Here is an 18,458-nt window from a genome sequence, read left to right on the forward strand (position 1 = left end):
TTCGTACAGTTGTGGTAGATTGATGCTACAATAATTCTTCCTATCCCACATTATTTTCTGTAGTGTGACTTTGTCACAACTCCCCAAAAGAAATGGAGTCTATTTTTTCCCTTCCCTTGAATCTGGGTCAAACCTCTGTTTAATTTTGACCAATAGAATGAGGCAACGGTGTGACCCCCAGACCTAGCCATGAGAGTCTTTTGCAGCTTCCCTTTTCACCCTCTTAGAAGGCGGGCTTTATTTAAAGCAGCTCAGGCTAGATTATTGAGTGATGTGAGAGCATGTGGAGAGATAGGGCTCAGACTTTTAGGCATTCCTTTCAAGGTCCCAGAGATGTGAGGGAAGCCATCTAGGACTTCCAGCTTAGTATAGCTGACACCTAAATGTAACCACATATATGAGCCCAAGTTTTGGGAGGTGTTCATTATAAAGCAACAGATAACTAAAATGTCAGTGAAGTTAGGGTTTGTAAAACCTTGGGATGCCCATAGGGGCAGGTCGTAGACTAGTCCTCTCAGAATAATACTTCAGAACTGGACTACCAGAGGAACTGTTACTTCTGTTATAATCTAGAAGCTGAGGATCAGGAGGCCATTAACCACTTTCTAGGTCTAGAACCACATCACCTTAGTCATGATCTGGGCATCAGGAAGTGACTATAAGATCGTTTGGCTGTAGAGCCAGACCATAGTCGTTTTACTAAGCAAAATGTGTAATTAATGTGCTGTTACCACTTTTTCCCCTCTTAAGTTCAGTCTGAATTCAAGACTTGTGCAAATGCATATGACTGGCAAAAAATATATTACATACGAATCTCTAGCTGCAAGGGAGTCTGGAAAATGCAATCTTTAGCTTTTTAGTCTATGCATTGCTGAAAGGCACAGAAGGAAAAATTTTAAAATATGTTTTAAGTCATATAAATCTAATGCACAGTACAACACAATGAATATAGACAATGATATTGTACTATAATTATGGAATGTGATAAATATCACTACAATGGCAAGCATATTACAATATATAAATGTATCAAAGTAACACATTGTACACGTTAAATTTACATGTTTTTTATGTCAAATATAAATAAAAATGTTTTGTTTACTATTATAATGTCTAAAATAATGCCTGCACATGAGATACTCAAAAATATTTGTTAAACGATTGTACTAAAGTTTGATAAAGGAAAGTCATAATTTAGAGATGATTGTCTCCAGTTAGCCCAGAGTATGGCACTCTGTATGCCTAAAAACCTTGTGTTTCTATCATGCTCCTTTATGACTAAATCCTGGGATATTAATAAAAATTTAGAATTCAAGATTTTTTTCAGGCTAGTACTTCCTATCTTTACTATCACTCTACGACCATCTTGGGTCAAACACTCTGGGTCTTTTTTTTCGTAATAAATTTTTATCTAAAAGATTAATTTGAAGATGGGAAGTTCTTGAAGGGCACGTTTGTCAGTCTTTCCTGTTTCCCGTGGCTTTGGCCACCATCTCTCTTTGAGGGCTTGTTCTTCAGAATTCTGACAGCTTGATTTCTCTGGGTAACATCATGCAAAGGAAATTAGCTCAGTATGTCTTCTACTGAATTCCATCTGTAGCTCAATGTTTTAAGGTATTTGTGAACAAGGTTGCAGAGTAATTTTGATAAGACAAAGCAATATTCCAGTCTCTGAGAATATTTCTCCCCGAAAGGCATTTTTTTTTTTTAAATACCACTGAGTAGCCTGAAAATCATCCATGCATGAGTAATCTCCTACAATATATGGAAAGCTTTTCAGGTGTCACAGCCATAATAGCAGGTGGTTCCTTTGGGTAGAAAAATTATGGCAAAGATAAAGGGACAGCAAGCAAACCGTTTTAATATTCTAGGTACAGATTTCCCCAAGTGAATCATTCCCATATGCCTGCTCTTATCACTGGCCCCCTTCCAGAGGAAGTGGGTTGTGTGAATGGAAGTGTAGAGATGCATTCTGGTAGGCAAATTTTGATGGTGCTCATGTTTGGCAGATCCAATTAATCTTTAGATATTTGTCAGCCCACTCTTTTGTAAGTCTCAGAAGGCAAAATTTGAATATGTATTTGATACCTGTTTTTGCTTCCCTCATAATAAGTACATAATTTTGTTATGAAGATTCAGTAGTGCTCGCTTGAGACAATGCTGCTCCTGAAATGCTGCATAAATTGATTTTAAATATAAGATTACAGGGAAGGCTGGGACTAGAGCAATTTGCAAAAGTGATCATTTAATTCACTTTTTATTATGAATATTTAGGGCATACAAAAAGTTTAAAACATTTTTTAAAAGTTTAAAAAATTGTTAGTAAGATAAAAATCAGGACTGGTAAAGAAGAGTTCATTTCCAGATAGAAATGCAGCAAAGTTGGAAATTGAGTTTTACTAGTTTTTTTCTTCTAGGTTATTTTTTCTTTCTCCATAGTGAATACGACTAGCATTCTTATCATTTACAGGCACAGCAAGTCTCCCTTACAGAAAAGGGAGATGCTGGTGCCACCATCATAATTTAAAGCCAACATCAACTAAGGTCTAATAGGAAAGGATATTACAGCAAGATTGCTAAAAGAAAACATTGACTTTATTTGGATGAACGATAACTACATTGAAAAATAAGAAGCACAGTTATTAAGCTAATTGTATTTGGCCCCTCCCAATCTTAGAGAGGTGTCATTTACTAGCTGTGTGACATTGGGCAAATCCTTTAACCTCTCTACACCTCAGTTTCCTAAACTGCATGGTAAGAATGATAATAGGACTTACCTCTTAGGGTTGTTAAAAGAAAAGCCCGAAGAATAGTGCTGGGCATACAGTAAATTCTCAATAAATGTTAGCTCACTTCCTTCTTCCTTCTCAACACAGTATTAGCTCCACATCAGAGTAGGAACTTTGTCTTATTTAGTTTTGTATCTTCAGCTTCTATTTTTCCTACAGTAGGCTCTCAATAAGATTTGTTGAATTGATTAATTATTGAGAGTAGTTAGGCTTTGAAGCTGAAAATGAAAGAGAATTTGTCCCAAGTTTTATCGGTAGTGAGGGAAAAATAGACCTCAGGTTTAGGGTTGGTTAGGGAAGTGAGAAAGAACTCTAAGATGAGGAGATCCATATTCATGTTTAAATTCTTACTCTCTAGGTGTTAAGACTAAGGTTTTCTTTCTTAATTTGTAAAATGAGAATAACTTCCAAGCTGATGCTGAGGATTAAATTAAGGTATATGCGAAAGCTCATAATAAACTATAAAGGGATATGCAAACACATGATATTATTAATTTTTATCTCAGTTAGTTTATTTATTGTGTGACAATAAAATGATTCTATGAAAGTTTTGGAAGAAAAAATCTTTAGCTAAAGATTTAAGTACTAAAAATATTCAACCCCAGAGGTACCACAGACATAGACTAATTTTTTCCATCTGTGCAGTGTAGGGTAGATTTGGCATGCACTCAATACCAAGCAAGAAAGAAACTATGGTTTAGGCTGCTTTTAAAGTAAAAAAAAAAAAAAAAAGGCAGAAAAGGAAACTATTTCCTTTTATAAGCATGAATGCTAAAATAGGGAAAGGCTTCATCGAGTAATTCACCATCGAAGCAAGACTATTTAACCCATATCCTCTCCTACCTTTCCCTATTCCCCATTTATGGTCTAATTAGTTAGTTGTTTTCTATATCATGATTTATATATTATGGTCACCTCCTCCCTACTGAAAAAAGTATAGATTATTCTTTATCAGCCACATGTGATGCAGAGGTCAAAAGAGCAGTTTTGTGGTAGTCACTCCAGGTTAGTAATATTTGAAGACCTGGGTTTCAGAGCCAGAGATTATTCATTATATTATGTCTTTAAGATTAGGCCCCACCCAAGATGTCTCAACAGAGCCGGAGTTTGAGGTTGAGAAACTGACTTAAGGAAAAAGATAAAGGAACCAAAAAAGCCATAGTTGGCGAGCTGATGACTCACTGTCCCTTCCCTGAACTTAAGAAATGACAAGATGGAAGAGGGAAAAAAAGGCAGTGCCCCACTGCAGACCAGATGTTTCATGAAAGACAAGAAATTCAGGGAACTTAAAACCTATATATGTTCTTAGGGTAAAGACAATAAATACAATTTTCATGGTCAAGTCATTAAGTTAATCAAAGAAAAGACACTAGGAAAACTAAGCTTGATTATACTTTACCATCAGAGCTATCATCCTAAATCTGATCATTTTTTTTTCTCCTACCTAAAAATCCCAATAATTCTACATTACTACTAGATCAAGTTTAAACTTACAATGGCATAATCCTAACTTTCCTTGTTAGGTTCATCTTTTAATTCATTCTCATTACATATCTTGGAAGGTATAGGGGTACAACCCATATTTACCAAATAAGCTAAATACTTTTAAACACTAATCCATTTCTTTACACTATTCTCTCCGCCCAGGAGTTTCATCCCAGGGCAAACCCCTACCTGTGCTTCAAAGCCTGGCTTAAGTATTATTTCTTCTCTGTAGCTTCCTCAACTCTCACTCTCTCTTACTATTTAGAATGATTGTTTTTCACCTATGGAGTCATTGAATTTACACGTGCCTTTGTTAAATCACAACTCGATGCATAGACTCATAGGGTTCAACTGTCTCCCTCACCTACTGGGTACTCCATGAAGGCAAGTGTGAGCTGTCATTGTGAAATTCTTGATACATCATAGTTATATAATGCAGGTTTGTTGAACCGAATCAATTAGAAGAGGACTAAAGCATAAATAGATTTTCCAGGCCTAGGAATGATGATGCTAAGACTGGAAAGTGTGTGCTAAATCCACATATTTGATTCTGCTTTTGGTTTTACCAGAGTGCATGTAATTTGTTTTTATTAAAAAAGTGTCATGAATATATTTCCTTAGATAAAACATTATTAATCTGTTTTCGGCTTAGAATTGGCCTTCTAATAATCTGGTTACTCAAAAGATAGCTGAGTAATTTGAAAACTTCTCCATCTGGAGCGGAATCACATTTGGGGCCTGCTTCAGTCAGAGCACCTCTGTCTTGTTTTTGCTCTTCAAAGAGCTCCTCAGTCAGCCATAGTCTTTGAAAGCGCACGCAGAACGGAAACCAGATGAACTCTGCTGAATTTTAAACTTGCTACATTCTCTATGTTAGCATTAAACTTTTCTTCTCTAATTAAATAAGTTAACTGAAGCATTATATAATGTAGTATCAACTTATTTTTTATCTTATCCATTATGCCATCTCGTTTCAGAAATCTCAGATAAAAAAACAAATTGTTCTACTCATCTGTTTCGTTCCTTTGGCGACCTTCTGCCAATGCCTATGGTCAGTGTGAAAGATTTTTAGAAAAGTTTTCCAGGTATTCATAACAGCATTTCTGAAGCATCTTTTATCTTGGTTTACAGCAAATGATTCTGTCAATGCCCACAGGTCACTTCACCCTAAGACTTCCTTCAACCTTGAAATCAGTCACTGAGGCCCTCACCTAGGGTACATAAGACAGTAGTTATCCAGCATGTGTCTTGGTGAAATAAAATTATAGCTGGTGCATGTCTGGACGTACTCAGTGGGAATAGCATAAGGATGAAGGGCAGGAGCTTTGGAGGCAATCCGTCTGAGTTTGAATCTAGCCAAATCTCTGACCAGTTATGTGGCTTTAGACAAGCTACTTCACCTCTCTATGCCTTACCTGTCTTATCAATAAAAAAGGAACGATAATGGCACCTACCTCTCATGGAATAAGAGAGAAATAAGTAAATTAAACATGTAAAGAATTTAAAAGAGTGTCTGGCACATGGTAAGACACTCAATAAATGTTAGCTTTTATATTCTATACGTTTACATTTTTAAGTAAAAAAGTGGGTACAGTAAAAAAAAATTAAAGGAAGGCTGGTTATTTTTAGAACAAAACTTTATTTACAAAACCACAACTCAGTCTGTTTTGGTATCACTATTGACAAAATGCCTGCAGCTGAGATATTAGTTAAGGCGATACATTGATTTTAGCTATACATAAAACCAGAATCCAGCACTATCCGTTTCCTATTCCTGTGTGGCTCCGAATACAGAGAACAAACTCGCTTTATAATGTACAATGGCTTAAGCGAACCACTTCTTTTCTTTTGTTTTGTTTTTCTATTTAAGGGTTGGAACTGAGACTACTCATCTAAAATTTTCTATTTACAGAGAAAGCCCTAGAGAATGGGAAAACTTAAAGACAGAGGTTTAGTTTATCTGGCTTTTATAACAGTGATATGACTTTAGAGGAATGTGAATGAATAATATTGGTGAACAGTATATACTGATAATTTTATGACAAATCCATTTATCTAACACCACGCTGAGGAATCAAGAGGATTTCTCTATACATTTAAAATTTTATTCTATTTGCTGATTCACAGTCTTGCTCCATGTTAAAGTAGTTATTACTAATATGATAACCAGTACCCATGGAAACCTAAGATCCTGTTTAAAAAAATTCCCTGTTAAATTCCCATTCACATGCCTGATTATATCCATAGATTTATGCACATATATATGAGTGATTGACATATGTATGGGTACTAATGCCTCTTTTCAGTAACATAAAATAATGGTATCTGGCATTTGGTTGTAAGAAAAACTTGCCCAGATTGGGAGGTAGCTGAGTGACACATGAAAGAATCTTCTCCTATCTGAATTTAAGAATCATCTGTACTGAACAGAATGATGGAGAGAGGAAGAAGTAGAAGAAAAGAACTACATTGGCTCAAATTAAACTCAGGTAATTATTTTGAGACAACGAATAAATAAATTAAAAAAATGCCTCCCCCCTTTTTTTTAAAGAAATCACTGACAAATCATTCCTAACAATTTTAAAGTTGATCCATTAATACACATTTTAAATAGGAAAAAGTTTGAGTATTACATCTATCATAATTCTATTTATCTAATACACTCCTCAGCTGAGACATCTAATATATCTTCATCTGTACTTTCTTCTATTTCTGGCAAGTTGCCCCAAAGTAGGAAGTTAGCACCTGAAAATAAAAGGTCATAAAGTTATCTGATGCTGACTGCTGGTACAACTCAGATCATGATACAGGAAACCTTATATGTTAACATTCTTATATTAAGCCATATTGTTAGCAGTAAAGAGAAAAGCTATGAAAGAATGGAGCACAAAAAATTTATCTAATATTATTCATCTAGGACATAAACATTCTTTTAGCCCTTTTAAGCAATGGCTTGAATTCTAGAATCTTGAAACTCAAAAGGATCTCAGGAGTCCATTTACTCAAACCCTGCCTCCAGCTACATTATGCAATAATCACTCTACACTGATAATTCTCAAATCTATTTTAATGATTTTTAAGAATAGAGATCTCACAAGATCATTTTAGATTAAATATCTCCTTGGACTGTGCAAGAAGAAGGCCTGAATCAGTCTCCTGATCTCCTCAATAAACATGGAAGTAGCTGGTGCCTTTTTTCTGATTAAAAAAAAGCAAAATTTTGGAGCCAATTATAATAGAAACAGTAATTTTTGATGTGAGTGGGTTTTAGTCCATAAACTGTCAAGGTAGAACTGTAAACTTTAGGACCAGGTTGTAGCTGTCAATACAATAAACAAAACAACAATACAAAGCCTCCTTGTGGAAGGACAATCAGATTTCATGTTGAAGAATCCATAAGACCATATATATGATAGAGGATAATGAGATGGTTTATTCTGGGTATGTACGGTATTATAACTTGAAAGCACTAAATTGAAAAAAAAAATAAACAACATTATTAATTGACCTCTAGGAGAGCCAGCGAATCCAAGAAAGCCAATCTCAAGCTGTTGAGTTGTCAGTGTGGACATGAGGAGGACTCAGCAACTCTGGATACTCTCTCCACACATACCAAGACGGTGCCACATGGGGGAAGGGAATGAGCCAGGGTTTGGAGATTTGGTTTGAATTCAGTTTCCACCACTTACCAGTACACCATGGATATTTTTTTTACTACCTTTACTACAAATGCATTCAACCAAGACTATATATATTATAGTTTTATGTATTTAAATTCTTTACAACATGGTATCTTTTCTAATTTGCTTTTTTCATTAAACATTAGCTTTTGAGATTTACCCGTGTCTATATGTGTAGATTTCATTTCTTTTATTTCTGTAGAGTATTCCATTACGTGACTTTAAAAAAATATGTGTGTGTGTGTAGCCCATCACTCATCCTTTCCTCTAACTACCCATTTAGCACAGGTGCCCAAGGAGACACGTACAAGAATGTGCACCACTGCATTGTTGAAACAGTAGAAACAATCAACTTTCTCTCCTGGTTGAGCTACTGGAATCTAATCAGGCAAGAAGTTAGCATTTATTTGATGCATATAGATGCCTATTATATTATTTTCTATAATTTTTTTGTGTTTAAATTGTTTATAATAAAAAGTACTCCCCCCACCCCCCAAGAATGAATGGTGTTTTGCTTCTGGCAATATTGCATTGAAGAGGTGACAGGATAGTAGGGAATTGCTAGGTCAAAATCTAAGGAACAGTTAGAACCCATAAAGGTCAAGGGAGAGCGGAAGTCAATTTGCCTTGAGGGCATTTGCCAATCCTAGGGAATTTGAACTGAGGTTTCTCGAGCCTCCTCAGGAAAGTTTCAGGAAATCAGGTCTACATGTGTAGGCTAACCTAGAACGTAGACTTCTTGGGGCCCTTTCAGTCTAAAGATTCTAGAATTTTATAAAGCTTGTGTATGTATTCCTTTGATGCTGCTGATTCAAGTGTTTCAAGGACAGTTGCAACAGCCATAAGAAACCACATTTAATACCAAGCATCTAAAAAATCCTGCCTTAAAATCACAGTATTAGGGTCACAAAGAAGTTTGATATTCTTGGAGTCAGTACTCAGAGACATGAGTAGCTCTCTGTACAATTGGTTCAAAGAAGAAAAAATAAACTAAGAGACTGGATCTGACAGAAGCAGCACCTTCCTTTCTCTGTTAAGAAGGGAGGAAGGAAATCCTGTGATACATCTGTTTCTCATGGATTAGATTCAATGCAAATGGAAGAATGCTGGGCTTTTATCTTTGAAAAATTAACTAATATTAAAAAGTAGAACCAAAATTGAAAAATCTCCACCCTGTGTTTTGAATTGTATGAAGCAGGAAAAATAATATCAAAGCAGAAACGTCCTTTAATGTGTCCCATGAGCAACACACATATAAAACTAGAAACCTAAATTAGGAGTCTATATCTCACTTAGAAGAGTTCAGATAAGTCCTTGCTCAAAAATGGTCTCTTAACATACTAGAATCTTAAATTAAGGCCATGAATGATGGGTTGAGAGCCACAACTGAATACCAGGTGATAAAAAAAAATCTGAGTCTATAAAAACTGAAGCATAATTGGAGGGTTTGAAGACCCTGACAACCTAGCTTACAATTGTGATCGTTTAGCCTATGAAAGCAAATCATACTTAAAAAATAAAAGGATTGTATTTTAAGTTCTGAAGAAAACTAAAACATACATTTAAAAACCTGAGTGTAGTGCCAACTTGGATTGTCAAACTCTTTAACCTTGTTCTGTAAAGTTCTGTAAACTTTAGTTCCCACTAAAAAGTCCCACTAAACATTAACTTGGTCTGTTGTATAAATAGATATCAGACATTGAGAACATGTGTCCTATAACAAAACTGAATGCTCCAGACATTATAAAGTGTATTATGTAAATATCCTTTAAGAACTGGTTGTATGTTTCCTACAAAATAATTAGTATAACTTTTTGTTATTAAATATTTCCCTTGACTAAAATTCTATCATAACTTACTAATATAGATGTCCATTTTTATCCTAAAGTAGTAGTTCTCAACCTTTTTGGCACCAAGAACCAGTGCTCCTATGAGAATCTATTGCTTGATAATCTGAAGCGGAGCTGAGGTGGTGATGCTAGTGCTGGGGAGCGGCTGCAAATACAGATGAAGCTTTGCTTACTCGCCTGCCGCTCACCTCCTATTGTGCAGCCTGGTTCCTAACAGGCCATGGACGGATCCAGGTCTGCGGCCCAGGGGTTGGGGACCCCTATCCTAAAGTAATATCACCAAATACAGAGGTTGCCGAGTCATCTTCCCTCCCAACTCCCCACAGCCCTAGCTTCTCTTACACACAAACATATACATACACACAATTGACTATCTAATCTAAAATCTTCTAAAATTCTCTGGAGTCATAGTATGCATCAAAGCAGCAGTTTAGAGCAATTACAATATTAATTTAAAAAGGACAAGAGATCCAGTCAAGTTTGAGGCTCTTAAATACAATGATGGAAATAGAAATGACAATTAATTTTGGCTAGTAGTTTCCATTAGTGAATATTTGGGATAAAAGGAATGAAGTTTCACTCTAGCAGGTCTAACCTGGGTAAGAAGTTTTTAAAAGGAATCCTGAAATGATCTATTTGGATTTTCACTCAGGTATTGATAGACAATATGTTAAAGGAATGTCTGAGTCAATTGTTTCTTACCGGTAGAGTCTAGTCTGTTAATACCATAAACTGCTTGGCTGTGAAACATCCAGAAGTGTCCATTGTTACAGGAAAGAAGGCAAGAACAACACGGAACAATCACATGATAACCTACAATGTTCCCACTAAAAAAGAAAGTAAATATTATTAGATACAATGTAATACCTGGCCATGTAAGCATTTTTATGTGCTAATGTAAATAGATGACATAAAGACCTCATTTCCTTCTAACAGTATCCAGTGCTGGGATCTTTGGAGTGAGGGTTACTCTGATAATAGTTATAGTTCTATTGTTAAGTGGGAAAACTTTTTAAGTTAAGTGAAATGATACTAACATATTCTCCATTTCTTTGCTAGTATTATTTTATGCATTTTCCATTCAGAAGCTAGTTTCTAGATGCTATAAGGTTGTGATTTGTTCTGTAAAGCACCCAAAATTGATGTTCAGTACAGATAAATAAATTAAATAAACTCAGATCTGTGGGTAAAAGGTTTTTTGCTCTCTCCAGGACTGTGGCAAGTTGGGTTCTTATATGTTCCAGTTCCATGCCAGCACCTAAAAACTGTTTCAACAGATGGAGGAGTAGGAAGACAGCATGAGCCCCTGGAAACCAAACACAAGCTGGCTGCTCTAATTTTAGTTTCAGTGTTTTTGAAAGAATTCAGAAGTAAAGCAAATCCACAGCCTCTAGAGAAAGTTGCAAAAGTTTTTATTGTGTTTAGGATTATCCATCTGATTATAAGTATCTTACTCTTCCACAGATTGTCCCCCTATCTGGTTACTATTAAATAGGGTAAATATACAGGGAATGTTTTTTAAAGTACATATAGGGAATGTACTTTAAAAAAAAGAAAGACAATATGAACTGTTTATACCTTGAGTTGTAAAAATTCTTATTATAGCTAGTTCCCACCCTGTGAAATGTAAGAGTCAGTCATTTGTGTGAGGCTTTATAAAAAATACTACAAAAGGTACCAACCCATCTAAAATATGTATTCTAATCATAATATGCTTGAAAGGCAAACAAATGAAAACAAAAGTTGTTTTTGGATTAAGACTGACAGTTACTTCCAAAACTAGATTGCAAGAGTAAATTCTATGGCTTAGTTACCACCTGTATTCATTCACTCGATCAATTAATGCTTATTGAAATGTATTATATGTTAGGTACTATTCTAGATGCTAGGAATACAACAAGGTTTTTGTTTTCATGGAGCTAACACATTCCAGTAGAGACACATCAGACCATTTTTCTCCCTTGTTAAAACCCCTTCAATGGCTTCCCATTTGCCAAAAACGAAAACAAATAAACCCCTTCATACCAGGGTCTAGATCCAAATGTGGCTATTGAGCACTTGTAATTTGGCTAGGCTGAACTGAAATGTGCTGTAAGTATAAAACATATACCAGATTTGAAAGACTAAGACAAAAAATAGATGTAAAATATTTTGATAATTTTTTATGTTGGTTACACATTGAAATAAAATATGCCCCAAATTAATTTCACTTGTTTCTTTTTACATTTTAAAATGTGGTTACTAGAAAATTTAAAATTCTATATGGGGCTTGCATATTTCTACTGGACAGTGCTGCTCTAGATTATCTGTTTTAACTGCATCTCTAATCTATTCACATTGCTCTTCCCCCAGTGCTTACTCACAGTGTCTCAGCCACACTGTCATCATCTTTTTATTCCTTGTTAAGCTTTGTCTTGCTTTGGGTTCTCTGCACCTGCTGTTCCCTAGGCCTAGAACATTCTTCCTCTGGCTCCTTCTCATCCTTTTGGATTCAATCAACTCCAGTGTTACTTTGTCATGAGGCTTCCCTAACTATGTGCTCTAAAATAGCTCTTACTCACTCTCTCAACCTCTATTAGTCTGTATAATTTATTATCGTTCCTTCCTTTGGGGCACTTCCTACCTTATTTGATATCTTATTTATTTAAATATCTTATTGATTCCCATTAGAATATAATGTCCAAAGGCCAGTGACTTTGTCCTGTTTATTGCTGTATTTCTAGCTCCTATAAATATGACTAGCACCTGGTAGGATCTCATTATGCAATTTGAATGAATGAATGAAATTAAATAGTCATTAGCACAAAAGTAGAGTTGCTAACTTAAATTATTAGGATTATAATTTATAATACAAATCCCATTTAAGTGAGAAAATCTTAACCTTCTTCTCTAAAATAGAACTAATTACACTCAAGTCTACCTCTCAAAAGATAATAGTAATAGCTTTCATCTGTGATATAATTTAGTTTATCAGCCTTTTAACATTCATAATTCATTTGATCTTCATAACAACTCTATGAACACAAAAGATACTTTAATTTCTATCCTAAGAAGATAGTTTCTGTCTTCTGAAGTGTGTCTTCTTAAGATAGAAATTAAATAAGAAAACAGAGGGACAGAGGTTCACAAGTTTAAGGAGTTTACTTAAGATCACATAGACAGTAAGGGTAGCGTCAGGGCTCAGAATGATTTTTTATGACAGAAAATCTAAGTGTTTTTTTCTCCTCTAAACTAAGTTGCCTTTTTCTAAAAATTAAAGCAGATATCTGTCAATGAACTTCGAAAATTTTAAATCATATACATATGTAAAGTGTCACAAGAACCTTTAAAAAATAGCTCTAAGTAACAAATGGTTTTTCAATAGCCTATTGCACGGATTATAACCACTGTTCAGCACAGTCCACTGAACCTTTCTCTCTGCTTTGGTGTCGACATCCATCTCCCATACCCAGGGCTATCTAGAATGATGCCATAAATACCACTTCAAGCATGCGATGTCCTTCAGTTTACATTTGCAGATTTCAGTGAAATAGCATCTTCCAATTAAGTCCACTGTGCTGGAGAGGGAAAAGTGTAGAGAGAGTCAAATGTACTTGTAAAATGAAAACTCTGTACCTATTAGATGACTCCCCATTACCCTCTTCATTCAGCCTCTGGCAACCATCATTTTACTTTGTTTCTATTTCTCTTTTTGTGACTGGCTTATTTTCACTTAGCATAATGTCCTCAAGAATCAACCATGTTGTAGAATGTGACAAGATATCCCTCCTTTTTAAGGCTGAATAATCTTTTATTGTACACATATACCACATTTTGTTTATTCATTCATCTGTCGATGGACATTTGGGTTGCTTCCACCTCTTGGTTGTGAATAATGCTGCTAACAACATGGGTGGGCAAATATCTCTTTTAGATCGTACATTAAATTATTTTGGATATATACCCAGAAGCAGGATTACTGGATCATATGGTAATTCGGTTTTCATTTTTTTGAGGAACTGTCATGCTTTTCCCTAGCAGTGGCACCATTTTACATTTCCACCAATAATGCACAAGGGTTCCAATTTTTCCATATCCTTGCCATCAAGTGCACTTTTGATTGTGATTTAGTATGAATTTTGTAGTCCTAAAGAGCTGAAAGAGGCTCTAAAGTAGAACTATAGTATATTTTGTAAGAGTCAGTTAATATTCGTGAGCTTACCTTCCATTTAAAAAAATCTTATGTGTTCATTGATTCATACACATCTTAGCACATTAATACATTACCATTATAACCCCTACAAGGAAGAATAGACAATAAGAAAGATCTGATTTTAGAGGTTAGACTCTGATCTAACCTCTACCAATTCACATATCTGAGCCCTCCTTACAACTGTCTTATTACATACCACAGCTATTATAAAGATGAATGGGTTAATATTTTACTCACAGAAACTTTGCAATACTGAGTTCCAGATATATTGTCCAGTGCCTTTTCTTTTTGCAATACCCCCCCCCCCCCACACACACACACATACACGTACTGAAAATATTAACCCATTTATTTTTGCAATAAATAGCTTCACCATTAGGCATGACTACATTTAAGCCAATTCAGATGATTTCAAGAAAGGAAGAGTCCACAGCTTTGAGTATATTTTAAAGTAATTTAAAGCTTCTATCATTACCATGAAATTAATTTTAAAGTATTATGACTATTAGCTTGCCTCCTTATGGCTTTGTATCCAAAGAACAGCTGTTTACCCATATTTTGGATTATTAGTCTTTCACTTTAATGATAGTTTCAATAAAGAGCTAAATCTTGAAAAATCATGTAGTACTATGTTGCTTATGGAAAAAGAAAGTACTTTTTAAAGTTAGAAAAAGGTACATTTGAGTCAGATAAAATGGCCGTTTTTCAAAATAGGAAACAAATTTTTAAGAACTCTACATCCAAAAGTGTGTAGTGACTGAAATCAGAATTTAAAAGGATTTAAGTATGCAAACGATACATGATATCCAAAATAGGCTTTATGAGAGACAAAGATTATTTTGGGGCCGTCTCTATTTCATTCCATAAAAATCTATTAAAGTTTCTCTCATTCAGAAAGAGAGATTTTATAAGAATACTGAATTATACAATGGAATCAGATTAGGCATATCAATTGCAAACAATGGTAGAAAGCTATGGATTAAAAATAAAAATTTAAATTAACTCTACTCCCCAACAGTACAGAAAATCTTGCCTGAATTTACCTAGGGTCTAGGTCATGAACTTGATCTAGTGAGGTAGGTGGTTAGGCAGGGCATAGCACTAGGCTTCCAACTTAAGGGATGTGGTCACATGACTATAATTGAACTAGAAGCATTACATCAGGACTGACCACTCTGGCTAAACCACAGATTTTGTCCAGACAGTCTGCCCACTTAGTTATACTCCAAGGGGATCATCAGACTGTTGGGAGTGGCTGGAACACCAAAATGATAACCTCCTTGTTGACTCCCAGAGGTCCGAGCCATACACTTTTCCCATTTAGTTAAAGGCTACCGTTGCCCGCCACTAGCATGACTTACTTGGTAGGAGGGATGTCTGTAGAGAAAAGGTCTATTTCAGTATCAGCCAGCAAAACAGCCTTCATTCCCCTAGAGCTGAGCACTTGTTTACAGAATTTGCAACACAGGATGGACACGCACCGGTCCTTGAAACTACAAGTGCTAGTAGACATGGCGTCCCGGGACGGATGGATGAGGTGTAGGATTTTGAAAATGGAAACAAGAGCAAGACCTTTTCTAGTCTGATTCCTAGTCTGATGCGAGGCCTCGAGATTTTCTAAATCCTCAAATTGGGAAGGAAATGAATTCTTTTCCGTTTTCCCGTGGGAGGGTAAAAGTAATATTTATTGAGTAGAAAACAGAGAGAAGCAGCAATTTTGTCTTTCCTTTTAACTTTCGAGGAAGGGAGTGGAGTTTGAAGCAGGAACGGGCCAAGATGCAAGGGGCCTAGGGAACTTCTCTACGGTTTTCCCTTCCTCCCGTCTAAAAAGATCCTCCACTCTAGCTCCCGCCCCTTTAGCAATTCCACTATAATCTGCTTCTCCTCCCTTAAGCACCTCCCTCGGAGAGCTCTAATTCTGTCGGCTAAGTGTCCCTACCCTCGCCTCCTCTTTGAAAATCTTTTTCCTCTTCCCGGGATTCAGAGATCCCCACAGCTCTTCCCACCAGGACGATCCCAGCTTCTCCTCGGTCCTTCCGCGACCCTCCTTCGCTTTGCTCTTCTGCCGGCCCCTTTGCTTCGCCTCTCTCCTAGCAGCCCCTAGCCCTCAGGGTGCTGGCTCACGCGCCGTTCCTCTCGCGTCTCCCACCCCGCAACTCTTCCTCGTGTCCCCCGCCTTCCCCTCAGGTTGCTCCCGGAGCGGCCGCTCCAGAGTGCGCGGTGGTGCTTGTGGGGCGGGGTCGAGCTCGCTTTTGGGGCTCAGTCGGCTTTGGGGTCTCTAATCACCAAACACGTCGTTTTTATCCCCTCTTCCGCTCTCTCTGCGTTGCCAACCCGCTGTCAGTTTGAATTGCCAGAGCCGCGCACGGATTGGGAGAACTAGAGCTCGCCCACGTCCTGCATTGGACGTCTCCCGAGCCCTCCCCTGACGAGATCTTAGTGGCGAGGTGGCTGTACACCCCGCCCCAGTAACGGTGCCAAGATCAGTTTGGCTTCCTGGTTGGCTGATCGTTTCTCTGTCTCTGATCTCATTGGTGGGTCTGGGGAGGTTTGGGCGGATCCATGGCAAGGACGTCCTTCGCGCTTCTTATTGGAAGACGTCCTATAGTCCCCACCAATCTCTACTCGCTATTGGCTAAAATTCTCCGCAACACCCTTCTTCTCCAATCTCGGTCCAATTGCTCTTGCCTTTTTTCAAGAATTTGTGTTTGGTTGCTGGTTCCAACCCAGTCCCGCCCATTAATTCTGGTTTAGGGTTTGGCCACTGCCTGAGAAGCTTACTCCGTTGCCACGCCTCGGTAGTGCTAGTCACACCTCCAAGTTTCACCAGCCCCTCCTCCTCATTCCTGGCCTCTCGGGACCAGCTATTCCTATTGGCTACAGGCCCCATCGGTCGATAGAAAGCGGGCGGTGATTGGCAAGGGGGTGGGCTCTGCTTCCCGGCGGGGTCCTGCAGAGTTGGCGGAGTCTCCTCAAGGGACTAGGGGACCAATCTGCGTAGAAGCGGGTGGCGGGGAAGAGAGGGGAGGAGAGCTCTGAGTGGGAAGCGGAGCCAGGGGCCTGGGACCCGTCGCGTCAGAGCCAGGTAAAGGCTCCTTCCCTCTCCCCCTTTTTTTTTTTTACCCGCCTCGAGGCTGTAGTCCTGACTGAACGAATCCGGGCAGGGGCGGAAAGGAGAGGGTGCGGATGCTGCTCGATGCATCGCCTTCGCGGTGCCGCCCGGAATCCCTCAGACCCCCTGCCCGGCGACCCTGTCCAGATCTCCGGGTACAGCCCGTATTACTTTTCAGGACTGCGTTTCTCTCCGCTCTTCACTATACTGCGAGGGGATCTGCCCTGGCCCACCCTCTCCCGCGCAGCCCGCACCCAGCCCCCTCCCCAAGTCCTCTGCACACGAGCAGCCTTGGTCCACCTTGAGGCAGCCGTCGTTGGCATCCCCCGTAACCATCGGCTGCCCTCTACTCCTGTCTCCAAGCCCTGGCACAAGTATGGGTGTTCCGCACTGCTTCCGGGGCTTTTTCCCGGTCCCAGCCCCCGGCCCGCCCCGAATGGCTCTTCTTCGTGCTTGCATTCCCAGACCTAAGTGGATCCCCAAAGTTGCTAACATCCCTGCGCTTCATGTAACATTGCGGCCCACAGTAGTCTCCTAACTTCCCCCTCACCCTCAACGTATCCTTGCCCTGTCCCGGTCTTCCAAGCGTGTGCGACAGTTCCAATTATCTCTGGCTCCCGTGCAGCCTTAGGACCCCACCTCTTACACCCCTCCCCGCTTCCTGCCCGCCAGTGCTCAGTCTTCCTTGCTCGGTGCGGCCCTTTCTCTGGGCGCGGGAAGTGGGAGACACCCGCGGAGCCGCCTCTTCTCGGCGTGGAGAGGAAAAGGGGCGACTAAGGAGGGAGGGTGGCTGCTGCGGCACGCTGGGGAGCACTGCGCTCGCGCCCGCTTCCCGGGCCTGGGCCAGGGCGGGATCTCTTCCGGCACCTCCTGGTGCGAAGAGTCAGGACTGCGACCCTCACCAACCGCTCGGACTCCCCCCCCCCCCCCAACCTGTGATTGAGTGCGGTATCTAGGGTCTCAAGGCTTGGGTGACAAAAAATATTGGGGGTAGCATTTAGAGTTACTCTCCTCCCTGGTTTGGGCCAGGCGACTGCTGCCTTCCGCCCCCCCCCCCCCGCCTCCCAGTTTTCCCGACTCCGACCCTCGGCTCTAACCCGTTTCCTGCTTCAGCCGACCACATTGTTTTCCTGGATGTGTCCCGTGCCGAGCAGGCTTTTTCCTGCAGATCTCCCCCCGCCAACATTTTGCTGCCAAGAGAAGCTAGTAACCAAAAACAAAACAACGGGGAGGAGGGGCGGGAGGGGAAGAAAAGTTGTGCCCGGGTGGCTTGTCCCTCCCCGGCTTTGATCCCCTTTGATGTCCAGGGAGTTCCCCCACCGGGGGTCAGGGGCCGCGTCGGAGGCAGGG

At 39.1% G+C, this 18,458-nt stretch overlaps 2 protein-coding genes across 7 annotated transcripts in view; one reads left to right on the forward strand and one right to left on the reverse strand.

The window, feature by feature from the left end:
* Window positions 1-5,893: 5,893 nt before the first annotated feature.
* Window positions 5,894-17,989, reverse strand: FAM72A (family with sequence similarity 72 member A). Of its 2 annotated transcripts, none has more exons than XM_016135585.2 (4): window positions 17,280-17,989; window positions 13,284-13,361; window positions 10,507-10,631; window positions 5,894-7,019 (listed from the first exon to the last, which is right to left on the reverse strand). In XM_016135585.2, exons 1-4 carry the CDS (start codon window positions 17,429-17,431, stop codon window positions 6,925-6,927), a joined length of 450 nt encoding a protein of 149 aa, XP_015991071.2. In that variant the 5' UTR covers window positions 17,432-17,989; the 3' UTR covers window positions 5,894-6,924. The 2 variants fall into 2 exon arrangements, with proteins under 2 accessions (XP_015991071.2, XP_015991070.2); XM_016135584.2 differs by lacking the exon at window positions 17,280-17,989 and adding an exon at window positions 15,358-15,862.
* SRGAP2 (SLIT-ROBO Rho GTPase activating protein 2) overlaps window positions 15,227-18,458 on the forward strand; it is a 226,819-nt gene continuing 223,587 nt past the window's right edge. For 3 of the 5 annotated variants that reach the window (XM_036234433.1, XM_036234434.1, XM_036234436.1), the window contains exon 1: window positions 16,950-17,081. The gene's annotated coding sequence lies outside the window, so the exon portion shown is untranslated. Of the gene's footprint in view, window positions 17,082-18,458 lie in introns of all 5 variants that reach the window. The other 2 variants (XM_036234435.1, XM_036234438.1) reach the window with 1 other exon arrangement.

This window comes from Rousettus aegyptiacus, unplaced genomic scaffold (genome assembly GCF_014176215.1).
Source record: "Rousettus aegyptiacus isolate mRouAeg1 unplaced genomic scaffold, mRouAeg1.p scaffold_m13_p_17, whole genome shotgun sequence".
In the NCBI taxonomy this organism is placed as follows: domain Eukaryota; kingdom Metazoa; phylum Chordata; class Mammalia; order Chiroptera; family Pteropodidae; genus Rousettus; species Rousettus aegyptiacus.

Coding starts and splice junctions, on each gene's coding strand:
- FAM72A (XM_016135585.2), bottom strand. CDS start 17,431: ATGCCAACGACGGCTGCCTCAAGGTGGACCAAGGCTGCTCGTGTGCAG. Junction 13,362..17,279: donor GAGAAACGCAGTCCTGAAAA/GTAATACGGGCT, acceptor TTCCCTCTCCAG/CACAGTGGACTTAATTGGAA. Junction 10,632..13,283: donor GACATCGCATGCTTGAAGTG/GTATTTATGGCA, acceptor TTTCTTTTTTAG/TGGGAACATTGTAGGTTATC.